This window comes from Heterocephalus glaber, unplaced genomic scaffold, assembly GCF_053883595.1.
Source record: "Heterocephalus glaber isolate CG9 unplaced genomic scaffold, H.glaber_assembly_v1.0 deba00001498, whole genome shotgun sequence".
NCBI lineage: Eukaryota > Metazoa > Chordata > Mammalia > Rodentia > Bathyergidae > Heterocephalus > Heterocephalus glaber.
In genome coordinates this window covers 5,669,304-5,686,968 of record NW_028258321.1, presented here as the reverse complement: position 1 = coordinate 5,686,968, position 17,665 = coordinate 5,669,304, and the positions used below count along the sequence as shown (strand labels likewise).

Genomic DNA, 17,665 nt, shown 5'->3' with positions numbered 1-17,665 from the left:
GCATGGGATCCCAGCAGTGTGACTCAGGGACTTCCTGATGCCTCGGGGCTGGGCCGTGGAATTGGCCCCACTGACCGATGGGGTCCCTGTGGGAGACTCAATCGCTCAATGAGCACCGGCCCTTCAAGGTCGGGGCACTAACTTACAGCTGGTGACCCATCCTGGAAGGAGAGAACAGTAGCAGGGGCCCGACCAACTGCTGTCCGAGAACACAGCTGTTGCCAACTATTTGTTCCAGGGCTCCTGAGAGCCAGCACCCCCACCCCTGGCCCAAGAGGCCCGTCTGTATTGGAATGTGGAGCTGGAACCAGCAGTGGGGCTGCAGGACGGTGCACACACCCCCTGCTGCCTGTCCAGGGTGAGGAGAGCCACCCTGAGCCCAGACCAAAAGCCAAGGAGGGGCAGCCGGTCTGCTCCCTCAGGGGGAAGGTGCTAGATGAGCTCATCTTTGGATTGCCTGATGTTCTTTTTTAAAAAATTTTTTGTTGTTTGCTTTTTGGTACCGGGGATCGAACTCAGGACCTTGTGGTTGCGAGGCAGATGGTGGCACCACTGAGCTAAATCCCCGGCCCTGCCTGATGTTCTTTTAAAAGCAAGTTTCTCTGAATCTTCAGAGCGTGCCTTTGAGGCAGCGGAATGGCAGCCCCATTTTGAGCACCCCTTGGCCCCTCAAGGAAAGCTATCTTTCATGGTGGGCCATGGGCAGGAAGGAGAGGGGACCATGATGGGGGAGGGGGGGATCTGCACTCAGACCCTAGCTCAGGAGTCAGATGTGCTACACTGGCTACCCTTGCGCCATGAGGTCCCCACGCTTCCTCATTTTGGAAATGTAGATTATAGCACTTTCTTGCAAAGGATTTCAGGAAAGATGGAGTGTAAAACATGAACATCTTTTCTGGCAGAGTGTAGGCCCTTGGTAAACACTTAATTTTGGTTTGTATTTGCTCATTCCTGAGGGGCACAGGCCGCTGGGAACTATGGAGCCGTCCCTTCACAAAGGTGTGGGTGAGGTGGGCTGCTGCCCCAGGGTGTCTGTCTCTCCCTGTGACCTAGGGTTGGGAGGCTGCCTCTTACTGCACCAAGGTGCCATTCACCTTCTAGACCGAGGTGGCCTTGGAGAAGGTGGCCTGTGACCCAGAGCCCCACGTCCCCTCAAGCCAGGAGTGATGGCACACACCTGGACTCAGCACTCTGGGAGCCTGAGGCAGGAGCATCACAAGTTCAAGATCAAAGGGGAATTTAGAAACTCAGGGAGAACCTGTCTCAAAAAATTAAAAAAGGGCTGAGGGTAGCTCAGTTCTGGGTTCAATCCCCAGTACTGTAAAGATGAGCTAAGTGCGGCTTTGGGTGGGCTCCAGTCCAGGCAGAGTGCAGCGTTGGGATGGTTGTCATGGAGGCTCAGTGCACCAGCACCAGCACCAGCTGCGTCCTGAGGCTGCTTTCTCAGCCCTTTCCTGGCCCATGTCGAACCCCACGGCCTCTTGAAGGCCCTTCCAACCCTCTGAGTCTGTGACTGAAGGCTTGCCTGCATGAGCTTTTGTATTCTCGGTGGTACCATTTTGAATTCTTCCAGGATTTCTTTGTCTAATGGTGTAACTATTGAAGCCAGTCTTAAAGATTACTTTGTGATAATTCTGTTTTAATAGAATCACACACACACAATATAGACAAAGTCATTTTTTTTTTTTGGTACCGGGGATCGAACTTGGGACCTTCCACTTGCAAGGCAGGTGGCAGAACCACTGAGCTAAATCCCCGCGCACCGCCCCCCCCCCACACAATGTAAATATGGCCTTCTCATTTATTTTTTTCTTCCTACTCTGTGACAACTCTGTCTTGTCAACCTTGTCACAGAGGTGTAGGCAGAGACTTACAGAAGTTAAGCCATTTGCCCAAGGTTTCTCGGTTAGCTAGAGAAATTTTATTTTGTTCTTAATTTTAACCACTTAACAGTTTACCCAGAGCATCACTCAGGCAGTGAGTGGGTTGTGTACTGACTGTCCTGGGCGTTGCTCTGGCAGGTGTCATTACAACCAGACAATTCTTGTATTGAATAAATTTGATAAAATTGTCATTTTTATATCTCTTGTTATATTATCTTATAAAAATTAATGAAAAATATGCAATTTTTGGTCATCCTGTATTTAAATAATTGGATTGGCAAGTGGCTAAACCTGGGTCTTTTCCAGGTTCTGGATTTTTCTCCTTACTTTGATGACATTTCCAGGGTCTGAGGACGGAACAGGACCGCTCCATGGCTCTAGGTGAGGCATACTCATTTCTAACCTGCCCAGGTGGAGGATGAGACACTGCTTGCTGTCCATGCTTCCATTGTATTTGCTCTGTGGAAGTCTGTCACACTCCCAGCGTCTGCTGAGTGGTGGCCACACAGAGACTTTGACCGTTTAATGAGCATGGCCTGGCACAGTGGATGCAGAGACGCAAGGTCTTTATTTCCAAGGAGAGTGTGCTCAAATGCTTTCGTCAAAATCATAAAAATCACCCAGGAGTGGAGCTAATTACATTAAAATATAGATTCTGTAGTTCTGGGACAAGGATGGGGAATATGTATTGCTATTATGTTCCCCAGGGGTTTCTAACTACTCTTTTTTTTTTTTTTTTTTTTTTTTTTTGAGACAGGGTCTCACTTTGTAGTTCAGGCTGGCCCTGAACTCATTATGTAGCTCAGGCTGGCCTCGAACTCATGGCAATCCTCCTGCCTCTGCCTCCCGAGTGATGGGATTACAGGCTCTAGCTACTCTTTGAGGGATTCTGCCTCCAGGGTGTAGTGTATGGAATAATGACAAGATGGCAGGCTGAGATGTGGCAGAGGAATTGCCAGGGACGGGGACAGCAGAGGGTGGGAAGCATCTGAATCAGGCTGCTTGAGTGGACATGGCGGGCTGTCCGAGAAGGTGATGCCTGATCTAGCCCTGCAGGATGAATAGGAGTTTACCAGACACCTGAGCTGGAAGGGGAGCATTCCAGACGGATCGGGTAGCAGTGCAGTTTTTCTGTGTTTCAGCAGATGAGAAGGGAAATTGTCTTGGGATTGAGTTTGCCTGAGGCAGGACAGGGACCTGGGCTCACCAGGTACCCATGGGACACATTAGGGCCCTCAGTCTACCGTGTGATGACTTCAGCATCTGCAAAGGGCCTGTAGGCCAGAGGACGTGTAAGTGCTTTCAGGCGAGAGACAATGCAGACAGCTCCTGGAAGCTGCAGGACTGGAGAAGAGTCTGAGTGTGTAGAGGCGCTAACCTTTCTGCATATGACATGTTGAGCAAATTTAGTTGCAACATACAGTTAGCCATGTTATTATCTGACAAGAGCAAAAAGCAGGTTTTCTGGCAAAAAGAAACTTGTCGTGTTGTATACCTAACAGGTAGATTACTCATTTTCAGAGAATAAGATTGCAACAGCATGTGCTTAGTCTGCTGATCCAAATCTGTACTGGTTTATGTCCAGTTCAGATGGCATTGATTTGAGAGTGCTAGAGGACTGTTGCACTCAACACTCTATGTGAAAAGTGAGTTTTTTTGGTGTTGAGGATTCGGTTCAGGGTCTTGTGCACAGTAGGCAAGTGCTCTGGCACTGCATGGAATCCCTGCCCTTAACATTGTGCATCTGAACTACTTCACATCTGTTCTGTTCGAGGCATCTTGTTGGTACAAAGAGACACAAACGCTGTCCCTGTTCTCGGGTTTGCAGTGAGGGCAGTGGATGAGTGCCTGGGTCCTCGCAGGCCTCAGCAGGTGGTGGCCAGTGACAGTACAGGGGACAGTGAGGAGTTCTGAGGTGACGAGATGCCCCTTCTGAGGCGGCCTTCTTTCTCCACCACCCGGCAGTCCCGTGTTGTGGTGTAGGTGTTGGCGTGCAGAAGGACTGGCTGATGGTAAGTGCCAGTCAGTGGAATGCAGGGCAGCGGCTGAGACAGGAATGTCCATCTCATCTCTGGGAGTGGTGCCTTGCTGAGAGAAGGGCCACTGTGTTCACATTGTCCACACTGATACTGGAGATGAGTGGTCTTCTCACACTGATTTTGAGTCGGGCTCCCTGAGTTGCTCAGGCCAGCCTGGAACTTGTGATCTTGCCTCGGCCTCTTGGAGTAGCGGGGCTCACCTGCGGGCCCTTGACTGGCCTGATGCTGCACGTGACCGGGCAGCAAGGGTAAGGAACCATTTATTTCCTGACACAGAAAATGCCCTCTGGGTCACCAAGAGAACATTGAAGAGATGACGACTCCCTGCCCAGACTGCAGGTGGGAGCCCTGACAGGGGCGGGAGAGGGGCTGCCAGCTTCCTGTGCCCCTCGCTGGAGGCTGTGAGCCAGTGCCTGTTGCCTCAGGAGGACGGCCACCACGTGGGAGGGCCTCACCGCCGTCCTCTGGAACAGCGTGTGCGGCGCTCAGGGCTGGGGCGGGGACGGACTGCAGCCTGGCCCTTGGTTTGTCCTGTCACTGAGCCTGTTCAGGCCTCCTCCTCACTGCCTGCTCTGCCTCCAGAAGACTGAGCATTGACTCCCAGTCACCATGACCCTGCTGTGAGCGGCCTCCCTCTGCTGAGTTCAGGACAAAGTAAGCAAGACCCTGCTTGGAAGGGAACTAGCTGCTTACAAGACAGCAGACTCCGAGGTGACACTTGTTTGTGCTGCCCAAGGCTGAAGCCGGAGCACTTATCCGAACTGATTGTAAAATCCGAGTGACGGCTCCCTCCCACAGAACTCTGGCTCTGGCTCTTGCCTGAAGGTGAGGAAGCTGACTCTTGCCCAAGCCTGTGCAGGTGAATTGTGAACTGCCAGGGCAGCATTCTAGAGTCACGTGGCTGGTTCTCCTCATGTCTGACGAGAAAGCAGTGGATAGGGTGGTAACCTACTGGGAAAGAGAACTGCTTCTGCTGATTTTGAAACTTTCATCTAGGACAGAGCCAAAGAAAACAGCCATTTCCTCCAGTGAGATCCCATGAGTTTGACCCACCCCTTCCCACCCTTGTTCCTTGCCGAGGTAAATTTTAGTCCATGAAAGCTGAATGAGTTGGGGCTATTAAAAAAATTGCTATAAAATTCCTTTTCCTGCCCTAATTCTCTTGCAGCTCAACTGGTGTTTGTATGTTTATTTTTTGAGACAGGGTCTCGTGATGTAGTTCAGGCTGGTTTTGAACTCATGGCAATCCTCCTGCCTCAGCCTCTCAGGAATGCTGGGATTATAGGCGTACACCACCACACCCGGCTAACTGGTTTTTGTTTTCCTGTTTTTTCCTGTGTGGCACTGGGGATGAAGCCAGGACCATTCACACGCAGGCCATTGCTCCACACTGAGCAGCACCCCAGCTTGACCACCCTCCCAACTCCCTTCCTGGCGCCTCTTGCTGTCATTGCTGATGTGTAGGCAAGCCGGCCGGCCCTGAGTGTCAGCCCCCGTTAGCAGTTTCTGCCCCTTAGTAGCCATTACTTCTTGGGGAAGCATTCAGCTGAACCTGAGGCCTGGGCCTCATCACAGGCTTCTGTGGCTGCTGTTGGAAGTTGTGATTAAATCCTGAGGGCTAATGCTGTCGGGTTGTTTTCTGAACTAAAAAAGAGAAGGGACAGAATCTGAAAGCCACATGCAGTTCAGAGGGGGAGCCCGCTTGGGAGTGGCTAGAGAGCGCAGGCTGACCTCGTTCCTGAAAGTTGCTTGGGTTTACGGGTGACGTGTGTGCAGAGACGTGGGTTCCCGGACCTCGAGTCAGAGGGCAGAACCCTTATTACTGTTGGGTTCTCTTGCTCAACAAGCCTCAGGAGTTCTCACTGAGCTGGGACTCCTGGTCTCGATCTTGGTGCCACATGGTGTCCGACTTCTCAAGTGGGCTTTTCCTCATCGACTGGAAGATCCCTGCTTGCCCACCGGGCAATGTGGGGAGCCCTGGGGCACACTGGAGCTGCTTACCAGCAAAAGTAGAAGGTCACTCACTCTTCTGTCTTCGAGGCTCTGGACAGCGGGCCTGGCTGTCCTGGGTCACTGTGAGCCTGTCCCAGCCACAGAGCATGGAGTGGTCCCACACCAGCCACGTGAAAAGCATGTCCCCTTGGCCAGAACCCTTGTAGGAGGAGGATTATTTCCTGCTGCTGCCTGTTTGGAACAGCTGAGAGGCCTTGGGAGTGTTAGGCAGGACCAGCTCTCGGGGTTACTTGACTGCTCAGTTCTCAAGGCCAGTGCTTTCTGAAGGCGTGTTGGTTTGCTCGTTTGCTAGGGTGAGTCTTGTGAGACTGACATCAGTCCTAGCCATGGGGAATTTAGAGTTTGGAGCCCATGAGGCAATCGGGCAGCAAGGCTGAAACAGGGCTCCTGAGCCGGGGGCAGTTTTGCCCCCAGTTGACCTTAGGCAGTATCTAGACATTGGTGGTTATCAGAACTGGGGTGGGCGGGCAGTTGTTACTGCTGCCTAGGGAGAGGGAGTCAGGAATGCTGGGGACCCCTCACAGTGCACAGGAAACACCCCTGCAACAGAAGCATCTGACTCCCAGGGGGTCGCGCTGAGGGGAGAGGCAGCACTGTAGCTGTGCTGAGGAGCGTGACCCACAGCCTGGAATAGAGGGAGGTGGGCACGCCTTTCCCGCTGCTCCCCAAGCCATTCATGTCACCTACCTCCCCAGAGAGTTTTCAGGCCTGACTTCTTGATTTCTCTGTTGCCCTTTACTTAGTGAGTGCTGTTTCATTGAAAACAGGATAGGTGTGCGTGTGTGCGTGCGTGTGCTTGTGCTTGTGTGTGTGTGTGTGTGTGTGTGTGCGCATGCGCGCGCGTGAGACAGGAGATCATGCCAAGCCCCTCCAGAACTCAATTCCTGTCTCTCACTCTGAGTATTCTGGGCCCCATTCTGCAGCAGGACAGGGTCTCATCGCATCCAGGTAATCTTACATGATCTGTAGAGCGATTAGGCTACAGTTATTGTTCAAACCAGGTACCTGTTGGTGTGGCCAGGGTTTATTAAGATCTAGTTCCCATAGCACACTACCCACCACCCCCCTTCTGAATGACCTGATACCGGTTTTAATCTTTTTTTTTTTTTTTTTTTTGGTACCAGGGATTGAACTCGGGTCCTTGCGCTTGTGCAGCAGGCGGCGAAACCACTGAGCTAAATCCCCGGCCCTTGGTTGTAATCTTCTAGGTGCAAAGCCCACCTCACAAAGTTTTATTCCCTTAAGGTTTCTTTAGTCTTTTGGAGACAGTTTCTGTATTCTGAAGACTTATTTTCTCTTGCATCTGCTTGTGGTAATATTGGAGGCCGATCAATCCTCCAACTGCCTAGAAAGGGGGCGGCGAGGGCTAAAGAGAGAAAAAGACAACAGAGACGTGCGTGATTTCTAAGCACACGGGGGGCCGGGAGGTTAGCGCCTCCGAGTGGGCACAGACCCAGGTGCTCCGTACCGGCCAGCATTTATTGGGTGCACACAATAATAGAGGGAGCATCGGTGGCTTGGGGGCAGTGACCCTAGGCTGGTGCAGATGTCATGCTGACGAGGGTAGAAGGAGGGCATTGGCAGGACTGCAGGTGGGATGAGGGGGACTGATGAGGAGCTCGCCCTCCCCAGGTGAAACCTTTCTCTTCGGTGTTACTACCCGGTTCTCAAGGAACCAGGATGTCTTCATCGGGTGTCACCATGCCCTTGAGCATCACAGCCTCTTGGACCATTGAGGCCTCTGCTGTGACCAGAGGCAAAATGGACTTATGTTTCCACAGGCTGTCGCCGGCTCTCGGGCAAGGAGACATTGGGCCTTAGACAGCTGTAGTCATACTTTCACTAAGAAATGATTTTTTGCCAAATTTTATATAGAATGGCCTTTGACATGATAAGAACTTTTTGGGGGGGGGGCGCTGCACCTGCCTGGCAAGGGCAAGGTCCTGAGTTCAATCTCTAGTACTGGGGGAAAAAAAGATCATTTTGGGGGACCCTGTGTCTCGGGTAGAAGTAAACACTTTCTTGGACACTGTTGAGGGCTTCAGTGCTGATCTCTAGATAGACAGCCACACGGGGCCAGTCACATTGTGACGTCTTCCCTCTGCTCCCAGCAGATACCTGCTGCAAAGAGCTGGAGCCGCTGAGGAAGTGGTGGAATTAAGCCGAGAATCCTGCTTAACGTGAGGACTGAGCTGCAGCACATGAAAGATGAAAACAGGCGTATCTCTCCTGAAGCACATCAGTCACATAGTGCTTTCAACATTTCAGATCCCTTTGGCAAACTGTACTTCTTTCTAGGCAAAGAAGTGGGTATTTTGTTTGATCAAGAGCCATTTTCTAGATGTAGTAAAAACATTGGTGAGGCAGAACCTGGCCGTAGAGAGGGTGCAGGACCAGGAGTCGGGAGCAGGGTTTGAGTCCTGACTCTGCTGCAGTGTGGGGTTGGCTCCCACCCGCGGACGGTGGGGGCACCTCTTCTGGCTTCCTGCAGATGACTGAGGTGAAAGCTTGAGCACTCCGTACCAGTGTGAGTGACACTATTAATCACATATGTGTATTTGTTTGTCTTTGTGTACATATCATCCTTGCTCCAAAGGATGACCTATATTACAAATAATTTTTTAAAATGAATTCTGTTGATTAGATTGTACTTACCAAAGGACAAAATGGACTTAGACTAGGAAGCTCTTTCGCAATAAAAATTGAAGTACAAACTTTTTTTAACCTAACAGTAGAGTTATTACGAAGTGTCTTATAGGCAAAGCCTGTCTCTTAAGTGTTGTTTTTGTACCTGCGTTGTGTCAAGCATGAAAATCTAGGATAATCGTTAAGCATGAAGTTCGCTTCTTCACCCTTGGCCACTTTACCCCATTGTTCACTCTTAGAACCCCTCACCTGTGTAACTGCTCTGAGCCTGTTTTCTCCTGTGCTGTAAAAGGGGGAACAAGTAGGAAAAGCACCACCCCCCGGCGCTGTCCACAGTCCTGGGCAGAATTGCGTCTCCTTCCTGCGCTGCCTCTCCCAGCGGAGCACCCTGCTTTGTGGAGGGCCCTGCTTTGTGGAGGGCATAGGGGGCCGCTCCAGCCTCGCCAGTGCTCATCTTAGGTCTCTTCAGTGGCCTATCCTCGGGTGCAGGGCGAAGGGCCTGTGCCTAAACTGCAGCAGGACAGGATAATCACATGCCCAGCGCATGGGCAGTGACGTGACCGAGCCAGGCACCGGGCAGGGATCATGGTCCACAGCGGTAGAGCAGGAGCTGTGGGGGGGGCTCACACATCTCTGCCCCAGCTTCTCATGGCTGAATGGGGTGTGGCCCTTGATTTTTCAAGAGAAACTGGGAATCTGGATTTTTTTTTTTTTTTTTTTTTTGGTACTGGGGATCAAACTCTGGTCCTTGTGCTTGCACAGCAGGCAGAGAAACTACTGAGCTAAATCCCTGGCCTGCATTTTTAATTTTTAAATTTTATTTATTTATTTTTGCAGACAAGATCTCACTTTGTAGTTCAGGCTGGCCTTGAACTCACTATGTAGCCCAGGCTGGCCTCGAACTCACAGTGATCCTCCTGCCTCAGCCTCCCCAAATGCTAGGATTACAGGCATGTGCCACCATGCCTGGCAAATTGCATTTTTTTAAAAATTAAAAAACAGAGGTACACATGGCCATAGACCTGCCCCATGGGGTCACCCGCAGATAGATGACAGTCATCTCCTGGGTACTCCTGGTCCCCCACATGGCTGCCTGCTGCCTGCCGTTTTCCCCTCAGTTTTCTGTATCAGCACTTGCTAAAAGAGCCGGACCTCTGAGGACCTGTTCTGTGGCAGCAGAGCCCAGTGATGGGGCTGCTGGGGTTGCCCTGAGGCAGGCTGCCTTTCCCCTGAGTGTCTGAGCATGGGGAGTGCCCTTCATGGCTGCAGCCAGCCTGGCCCCACAGGCCTGCATGCCCTGGGCCGTCACGGGGAGACCGTAGAAAACCATGGGGTGCAGTGTGACTTCCGATCTTTGCTTGGGGATTTTCCCACCAGGTCAAGTGGCTTTTTCTGGGTTTGTTTCTCGGGTTCCTACTAGCACCACAGGAAATGGACTTTAATTTCTCTGCTGCTGCAAAGAAGGGCTGTGTGATGAGGACCCAGGTGCGGTGCAGCTTTGGGAATGTACCTGATGGGTCACTTTTCAGAATTTATGTTTGTGATGTATTGTGTGTGTTTCTTATGGGAAGAGGTAGAAAGCATGTAAGTAATTTAATATGCCTTGATTCGAAGTAGGTACTGTTGGAGGCAGCTGTGGGATTCTAGAAAAAGAATTTTAGTCTATTCCATTTTTTGGAGGGCATGAACTATTTATTGTATGTCTCTTGTACATCTAGGGCAGCGTTTCTCAAATTTGAACATATGTCCAGAGCTGGGCATGGTGTATTGTTTTATTTTGAGACAGGGTCCTACTAAGTCACTAAGTTGCCCAGGTTGGGCTTGATCTTGTCATCCTCCTGCCTCAGCCTCCCAGAGTACTATGACTACATGAGCACACCACTGTGTCTGGATGCAGGGCTCATTTCAGAGGTTGCCTTCTTAAAGTGGCCTTTCCTGACCACCTCATCTAAACCTTTTTGTCCTGTTTCCTATTTTATTATCATTTTGGGGCTTGCTCCTATTTAAATTCTAATTTTATTTGTTAATTGCAAGTATTCTCCACTGAGATATATTCAGGGTCTTTTTGCCAGGTGTGGTGGTGCACACCTGTAATGCCGCAGTCAGCCAGATGACCTTATAATTTGGTACCAGGCTGGTTACATAGTGAGTTCAAGGCTGGCCTGAACTCTACATAGTGATCCCTGCCTCAGAATAAATAAACAAAAAGTTCTTTTTTGTTGTTCTACATTTTCATACAGTGTACCTAGAAGTAAATTTATTATTGTCTGAAATTTTCATGCCTTTTATCAGTTCTGGGAAAATTTCAGTTGTCTCTTGAAATATTAAAACTCGAGGAGCTGGGGATGTAGCTCAGCAGCACCACACCTGCTTGTCAAGTTCAAGGTCCTGAGTTTGATCCCTGGTAACCGCCCCCCCCCAAAAAACATAAAAATTGCTTCTCCTCCATTCTCTTCTTGAATTTCTCTTTTTTAGGGGTTGGGGTTGAAACAAGGTCTCGGTGTGTAGCTCAGGCTGGTTTTGAACCCAGGCCTGTAATCCCAGCACTTGGAAAGCTGAGGCAAGAGCATGCCATGAGTTCAAAGCTAGCAAGGACCAGGTAGTGAGTTAAAGGCTAGCCTGGACTACATAGTGAGAATAGTGAGACCCTGTCTCAGAAACGAAGAAAAACTTTTTTAGCCTGGGGATTCTCAGATCAGGGGGTGCAATTCAAATTTCAATTTAGCTTGAAGGACGGCCTGTGACCATAGACTGTTACAGCAGATACTTTCCCGTCTCTGTTCGGGGCTGGGTGGCTGTCACTGTGTGCCACCGGGCTCCCCCACCCCAGCCTGTTCTCCCCCTGAGGGTCCCAGCTCTACTGTGGTCTAAGCCCCAGTGCCTGTTTCAGGTAGGCTGGGGACCAACACGGACCCTAGTTTCCAGGCATGGGAAGGCCTGACTCACTTAGGAGTCTGGCTTCTGGTTTCAAGCTATCATTTTTGGTCCTTGGGGGTTATTCCTGCTTTCTTGCAAGTTCAGCTGTGTAATATAAAGGGTGCTGTTATTTGCCCAGTGTTTCTGGGGGTTTAACGGTAGAACTTTTAAAGTTACCTACTCAGTGGTGTTGTTTGTTAAAAGCAGACCTCCCCTGGCTCATCGCTAAGGCTGTGGCACCCCAGTGCTCTGAACGTGGTGTGGGTGAGAGGGGCTGATGACGCGTGACTTGGAGACTGAACGTGTCCGTGGGGAGTCAGCCCCACGCCCCACAGGAGAGAACCGGTCATGGAGTCCGAGCTCATTCACACTGGGCAGCCAAGAGAGTTGGCATCCAAGGCCTGGGCATCCTGAGAAGGCTTCAGTTTTCTTGTTTTTCACACTTGAACTTTTATCCTTTTTTGGGGGGGGGACTCGAAGTCAGGACCTTGCACTTATGAGGCAGGAGGCGGAACCACTGAGCTAAATCCCCGGCTCCTATGCTTAAACTTTTAAACTCCAGTGTTTTCCTAAGGATGTGGAGGTGATGTTGCTGTTAGCCAATTCCTAGCCGAGTTTCCCAGCCCCATAAATTGGCAGATTAAAGCCATGCCTGGGGAACCATTACTGCCCAGTGTCTTTGTGCTGGCACTGACCAAGTTGTGCTGATTAAATTGACCTTTACAGTGGCCCAGCTAAGAATAGGAACTACAAGACATGGAAGCTGATGAGAAAATGTTCTCAGCCCCACAGCTGATGCTGCCACCAAAGAGATGGGATAATTTTTTGCATATGTGCAAAAGGCACATTGTTCAACCATACCAGAAATGTTCTTTCCAGTTTGGCGTTGGGCTTCTTTCTTTTGTGCTGGTGTGCATGTGCGTGAGTGTGTTACTGGAGATTGAACCCAGGGCCTTCGCACTGAACTACATCCCTGAATCTTTTTATTTTCTATTTTGAATAGGTTCTCACTGAGTCTCTGACTCGCCAGGCTGGATTTGACCTTGGATCCTCCTGCCTCAGCTTCCTAGAGTGCTGAGATGACAGGCAGGCATCACTGTGCGTGGCTGTGCTGCTGGTATTTTTTTTTTTTTTTTGGTACTGGGGATCAAACTCAGGATCTTGTGCTTTCGAGGCAGGCGGGGGCACCACTGAGCTACATCCCCGGCCCCCTTTTTTTTTTTAAACACAAAATTCCTCTTTTGACAGGTTCTATGTTTTTAGCATCTTTTTTAAAAGTTTAGCTGGGAGTGGTGGCACAGGCCTGTAATCCTAGCACTCAGGAGGCTGAGGCAGGAGGATCAACCTGAGTTTAAGGCCAGCCTGAACTACATAGCAAGACCCTGTTTCACCCCGCCTCCCAAAAGTTTAAGCCTTGTTTGTGCAAATGAAAACATTGCCAGAAGAAGATACCTTTAAAATGCAGATCCAGGTCCGGGGATTTAGCTCAGTGGTTCTGCTGCCTGCCTCACAAGCACAAGGTCCTGAGCTCCATCCCCAGTACCAAAAAAAAAAAAATGCAGATCCAGTCTTGTTACCTGCTGCAGTCTGGTCTCCCTTACCTGACGTCCCTGCCTCCTTGTAGCCAAAGCTCTGTTGTACCATTTCCCCTCCCTGGACTGTTTGCTCCATCCCTCTTTGCTACTTGCTGGCCTTCTTCACCTCTCTCCCAGAAGCCAGTTTGGGACCCTTTGGCTAATTAACTGCTAGTCTTACCTGTTATGAGCTCAGTTGTGGTTACTGGGTGATCGTTTCATCCTCTTTCATTAGACCGCGGCTGTGTGGGACCAGCGACACGACTCTTAGCTCGTGCTCAGTGTGGTGTCCAGTCGGCGCTCGGTCAGTGCTGAGAGGAGGGTGCAGGTCCTGTGGCCATCTGGCTGAGGCGCCAGCCTGCTCCTCAGAAGAGCAGTGTGAAAATGGGAGCATTTGCGCCAGGATGGAGCAGTCCTGAGCACACTGGCCCTCAGTGCTGAATAGAAAGTGAGGTGCAGTGTCCCCAGGTCTGGAGTCTCCAGGCCAGCCCGGATCTTTCCATCAGCAGTGAATGTGGGTTTTGTTTGGCTGGGGGTTTTATTTAAGCACCCAAATGTGGAAGGCAACTGCATGGGTAACTGAGTACCCAAGGAGGCTGAGCTTAGTGACCAAAAGCTCAGTCTGGATGGATTGCCTTCCAGCTGTGACACTGGCCATGTCTGTTGGCCTCTCTGGGCCCCGAGTCCTTGTTTCTTCCCACTTCGCAGCGTAGCTGTCAAGTTTCATGAAAAATGACCTGGAAGGCGATTCGAGCAGTGCCCGCACCCAGCACGTGCTGGATACACAGAGCTGACCTTCACGAGGGCTGCTCAGCATAGCCTCTCCCCGAATGTGCTCATCACTCCTGCCTGCAGGGAGGTCACAGTTCATTCTGCGATTCACGCACTGGAGAAAGGCAGGGTGGGAGGGACACCCAGAGCCCACTCTTCAGGGCGCAGTGTGTGTAGCATGCTCAGGCTTTGGGGAGAAGCTCAGGTGATCATAAAGAGCACGAGGAATTTTTCATCTTTGCCTCTCTTGCATTCCCTCCAGTTCCTTTTCCGTCCTTAATGTGCCCGGAGCAGCCCTCATTGCCACAGTGAGCTTTACTGTCCCGAGATAATGCTAAGTGAAGGCAGAGTGTGCTCTGGGTGACCTGCCGTGCCTGGCAATGTGGCTCACTGACTGAGAGTGACAGTGGGAGTCAGAGATGCTCGGTACCTTACCCAGGCCACACAGCTAATAAGCCTGGAATGAGAGCTGGCTTTGTGCCCTGATTGGCTGACTTAACCACTCAAGCCATGTGGTTCTGAGCTGCCTTCACGTCTCTGTGAGTCTTCTGCAGGGTCCCCATTTAGGCTTCTCATACAGGGAAGGGCAGACGAGTGGGGCACCATTTTGACTATGGCCCTTGCTGTTGCTGAGAGAGGGCGGCATAGGTTTCGGAAGCTTCTGCTGGCCTGAGGTGCTCTGTTGGAGACAGGAGAGGGAGGGGTAGGGCGGGAGCACGGGGTAGATGGAGCCTGAACTTAGCAGGTGCATGCACAAGCCTTAGGATGGGCGAGTTAGAGTCATCCTCACTAGCCCAGGGCCGTCGAGTGACCTGCCCGAAGTCCCATTCCTCTGCTCTGCTACAGCTGCCAGGCTCTGCTCGTGCCAGCGGGTCACGCACACTCCTACCTCGCACCCCCAATTTGCCTGTCACTTCTGCCTCTTGTGGCCCTTGAGCCTCGTCCTTGTGCAGTCTGCCTGCCTTCTCCCCCCCCCCATGGCAGAAGAGGACAGGTCCTCCCTCCTCCAGTCAGGCAGCTCGGTGACTGTTTGGTGGAGAGGGAGGGCCGTGGGGAGCCAGACCGCCTGGGTAAAGAGCACGGAGGGGCAGGATTAAATGGCGTCATGCTGGTTTTGCTCTCCCTGGGCAAGGGCAGAGTCTAGGCCTCTGCCCCAGGCCTAGGAGAAGTGAGAGAAAAGCTGAGCCCCGCAATTCTGTGGATGCTGCTGGTTTACATCCAGCTTGCTCATTTGCATGCCTCCCATGCCTCGAGGGACCACCGACCACCCTGGCCTCATCTGGGGACTTTTCCTCAGCAAGGGTCACTGGATTCTTTCATGTGCTGGGGTACAGGCAGCTCGGCCTCCTTCAGAAACTGTGTGGACCCTGAGTGGATCCAGTGACTGACTGGATGCTAATCTTGGAGTCCCTGGTGCATTAATTATTCCAGGAAGTTTCACAGAAGAGCTAGTTTTATTTAAAACATAGTGCTGGGCTGGGGACAAAAAGTGGCATTTATGGGGCTGGTAAGCTGGCCTGACACTTTGGTGTCCATATGAAAGGAGTGTCTTGCTTCCAGCCAAAGCACCAAGCACAGCTGTTTTGTCCCAGGCCTTGGAAGAGGCCTCCACCTGGACAGCCACCTGCTGGGTGTCTGTTTTTGGTGGGCTAGGGAAGGCAAATGTACAGAAAACCTGTATTGCGCTGTGTGAAACCCTCATTGTCAGAGTTTACAAATAGAGGAATAGTGTTTCCTTCACCCTAAACTCCTTTTTACCTGGAGGTAATGCTTTTAAAGACCAAGAGACACCTCAGGGTGTGTGCAGGGATCCTGGGGTAAGCTGGAGATCATGCTCAGCCCTGCCCTTTCTCCTGTCTTCTCCAGGGGGCTTCAGGGGCCTCCAGCCCTGCACACTGTCACTGTTGCTGGAGTGGCTGTTTATACTGGGGCCAAGTAGACAGCACAGTGAAGCCAGGCTCAGAGAGGAGGGCCCAGGCGTGTGACGCAGGTTTCCACTGGTAGCTGCTGCCCGGAAATGCACCAGGGCAGGGTCAGCCCGAACAGCCGAACGTACAATCCTGTGGTTTGCATTTTTGCTGCGCAGGGTTTTCTTTCTTAACGCTGAGCTTCCTGAAGATAGGGACAATGGTTTCTTCAGTTTGTGTCCCTTCTCCCCAACACAGTGCTTGGCACAAAGACTGAGTCTAGGAACAGAGCAGTTTAGGAAGCCAGATACAGCAGATGACTTCAGCCTTCATCCTTCATATGCGTGATGCACCCCAGAGTACACACTGGGCTGAGGTTAGAGTGGCTGGGATCGTATTTCGCACCTTCAATGTGAAATATATTTTGTTTCTTTGTTTGTTTTTTGGTGCCAGGGATTGAATTTGGGACCTTGCACTTGCGAGGCAGGCACTGGAACCACTGAGCTAAATCCCCAGCCCCTTGAAATATATTTTTAAAAACTGTCCACCTGCATCCCCATCCAGCAGTGCTATGAATAGAACTTGGCAAACTGCTAGATGGTTACTCAGCAGTGCCCTTTATGTAGCTGTACCTGACAAGGGACAGTATGAATCCTGGGTCCAATAAGAAAAAGTGGTCTAGCAAGTTGAAATCAGACCAGATCACCTAACCAAGCTGCTTTCTTCTGAAGAGTAAAGAATTTGGGGAGCAGGCTTAGATCCCTCTTTTGAATCTCACTATAAATAACCCTGGAGAGCGTGTGTTTTGAAGAGAATGAAGTGACTGACTGGATGCTAATCCTGGAGTCCCTGATGCAATAATTATTCCAGGAAGTTTCACAGAAGACTACTTTTATTTAAAACAGTGCCAATTCCAGGAGAATCATCCCTTCCTACCAGCTGAGTTTAATACCAGAGCATGAAATATTTCTACTTGGATGTAAAGAGAGGGAAGCAGCCCTTTCCTGTCCCGTCTGAGGGACTCACCCTTTACCAGCTGGGGACATGGTGGCCACACTCCCCAATAAAACCTAAACTGTGCTGTTGTTTTGTGGCACTAGGGATTGAACCTAGGGGCGTTGCACTGAGCTACAGCCCCAGCCCTTTTTTATCTTCTATTTTGAGATAAGGTCGTGCCGAGTTGTAAGTTGGCAAGTTGACCATGCTGGCCGGAGCTTGGGATCCTCCTGTTTCCTCCTCCCAGAGTGTGTTGTATGGTTCTTTTAAACTTTTTTCCTTAATGAAATAAGGAAATGGCCACAGCTTTGTGGATGGACGGGCAGTTGACCAGGAGTGGGGGTGTGTGAAGAAAATTGGTGATTGATCGATTGATTGAGAACAGGGTCTTGTTATGTAGTTGAGGCCGCCCTTGAACTCACAGCTGTCCTCTTGCCTCAGCCTTCCAGGAGCTGGGATTACAAATGTGCACCACTGTACCTGGCAAGATCAGTGTTTTCAAAGCTCTAGTTTAATATGCTAAAATGCTTCTTGTCTTTTTAGGAGAAGGAAGCTTGTGTGGGTACCAACAATCAGAGCTACATCTGTGACACAGGACACTGCTGTGGACAGTCTCAGTGCTGCAACTACTACTATGAACTCTGGTGTAAGTGCCTTCCCAGGGCTCTGGGCCCCTCTGCTCTTCCCCTCGGGGGTGGTGTTGGAGAGCTCTCCGGTTCTAGGCCCCAAAAGCGACTCCTTTGGAGAGGAGCAGGGCTAGGCCGCTGTGGGCTGAGGACTAGGGGACGAAGCCTGCGCCTCTCTTGAGGCCATGGTTGCTGCCAGTGCTCCTGCCTGGGTTCTTCCTCTTCGTCCTCTTCTTTGCAGTGCTAGAGACCAACCCCAAGGCCTGGAACATAGGCAAGCACTCTGCCCTGAGC

The 17,665-nt window shown here is 51.0% G+C and overlaps 1 protein-coding gene across 5 annotated transcripts in view; it reads left to right on the top strand.

Moving 5' to 3' along the window:
- Positions 1-17,665, top strand: part of Wbp1l (WW domain binding protein 1 like) — a 48,787-nt gene that overhangs the window by 17,437 nt on the left and 13,685 nt on the right. For 3 of the 5 annotated variants that reach the window (XM_021245506.2, XM_004866455.4, XM_004866457.4), the window contains exon 2: positions 17,289-17,391. Coding sequence is in view for 3 of the 5 variants with exons in the window: in XM_004866455.4 (XP_004866512.2) it covers positions 17,289-17,391 (103 nt within the window). In the remaining 2 variants the exon portion in view is untranslated. Of the gene's footprint in view, positions 1-2,189; positions 2,265-8,049; positions 8,242-17,288; positions 17,392-17,665 lie in introns of all 5 variants that reach the window. The other 2 variants (XM_021245504.2, XM_087185880.1) reach the window with 2 other exon arrangements.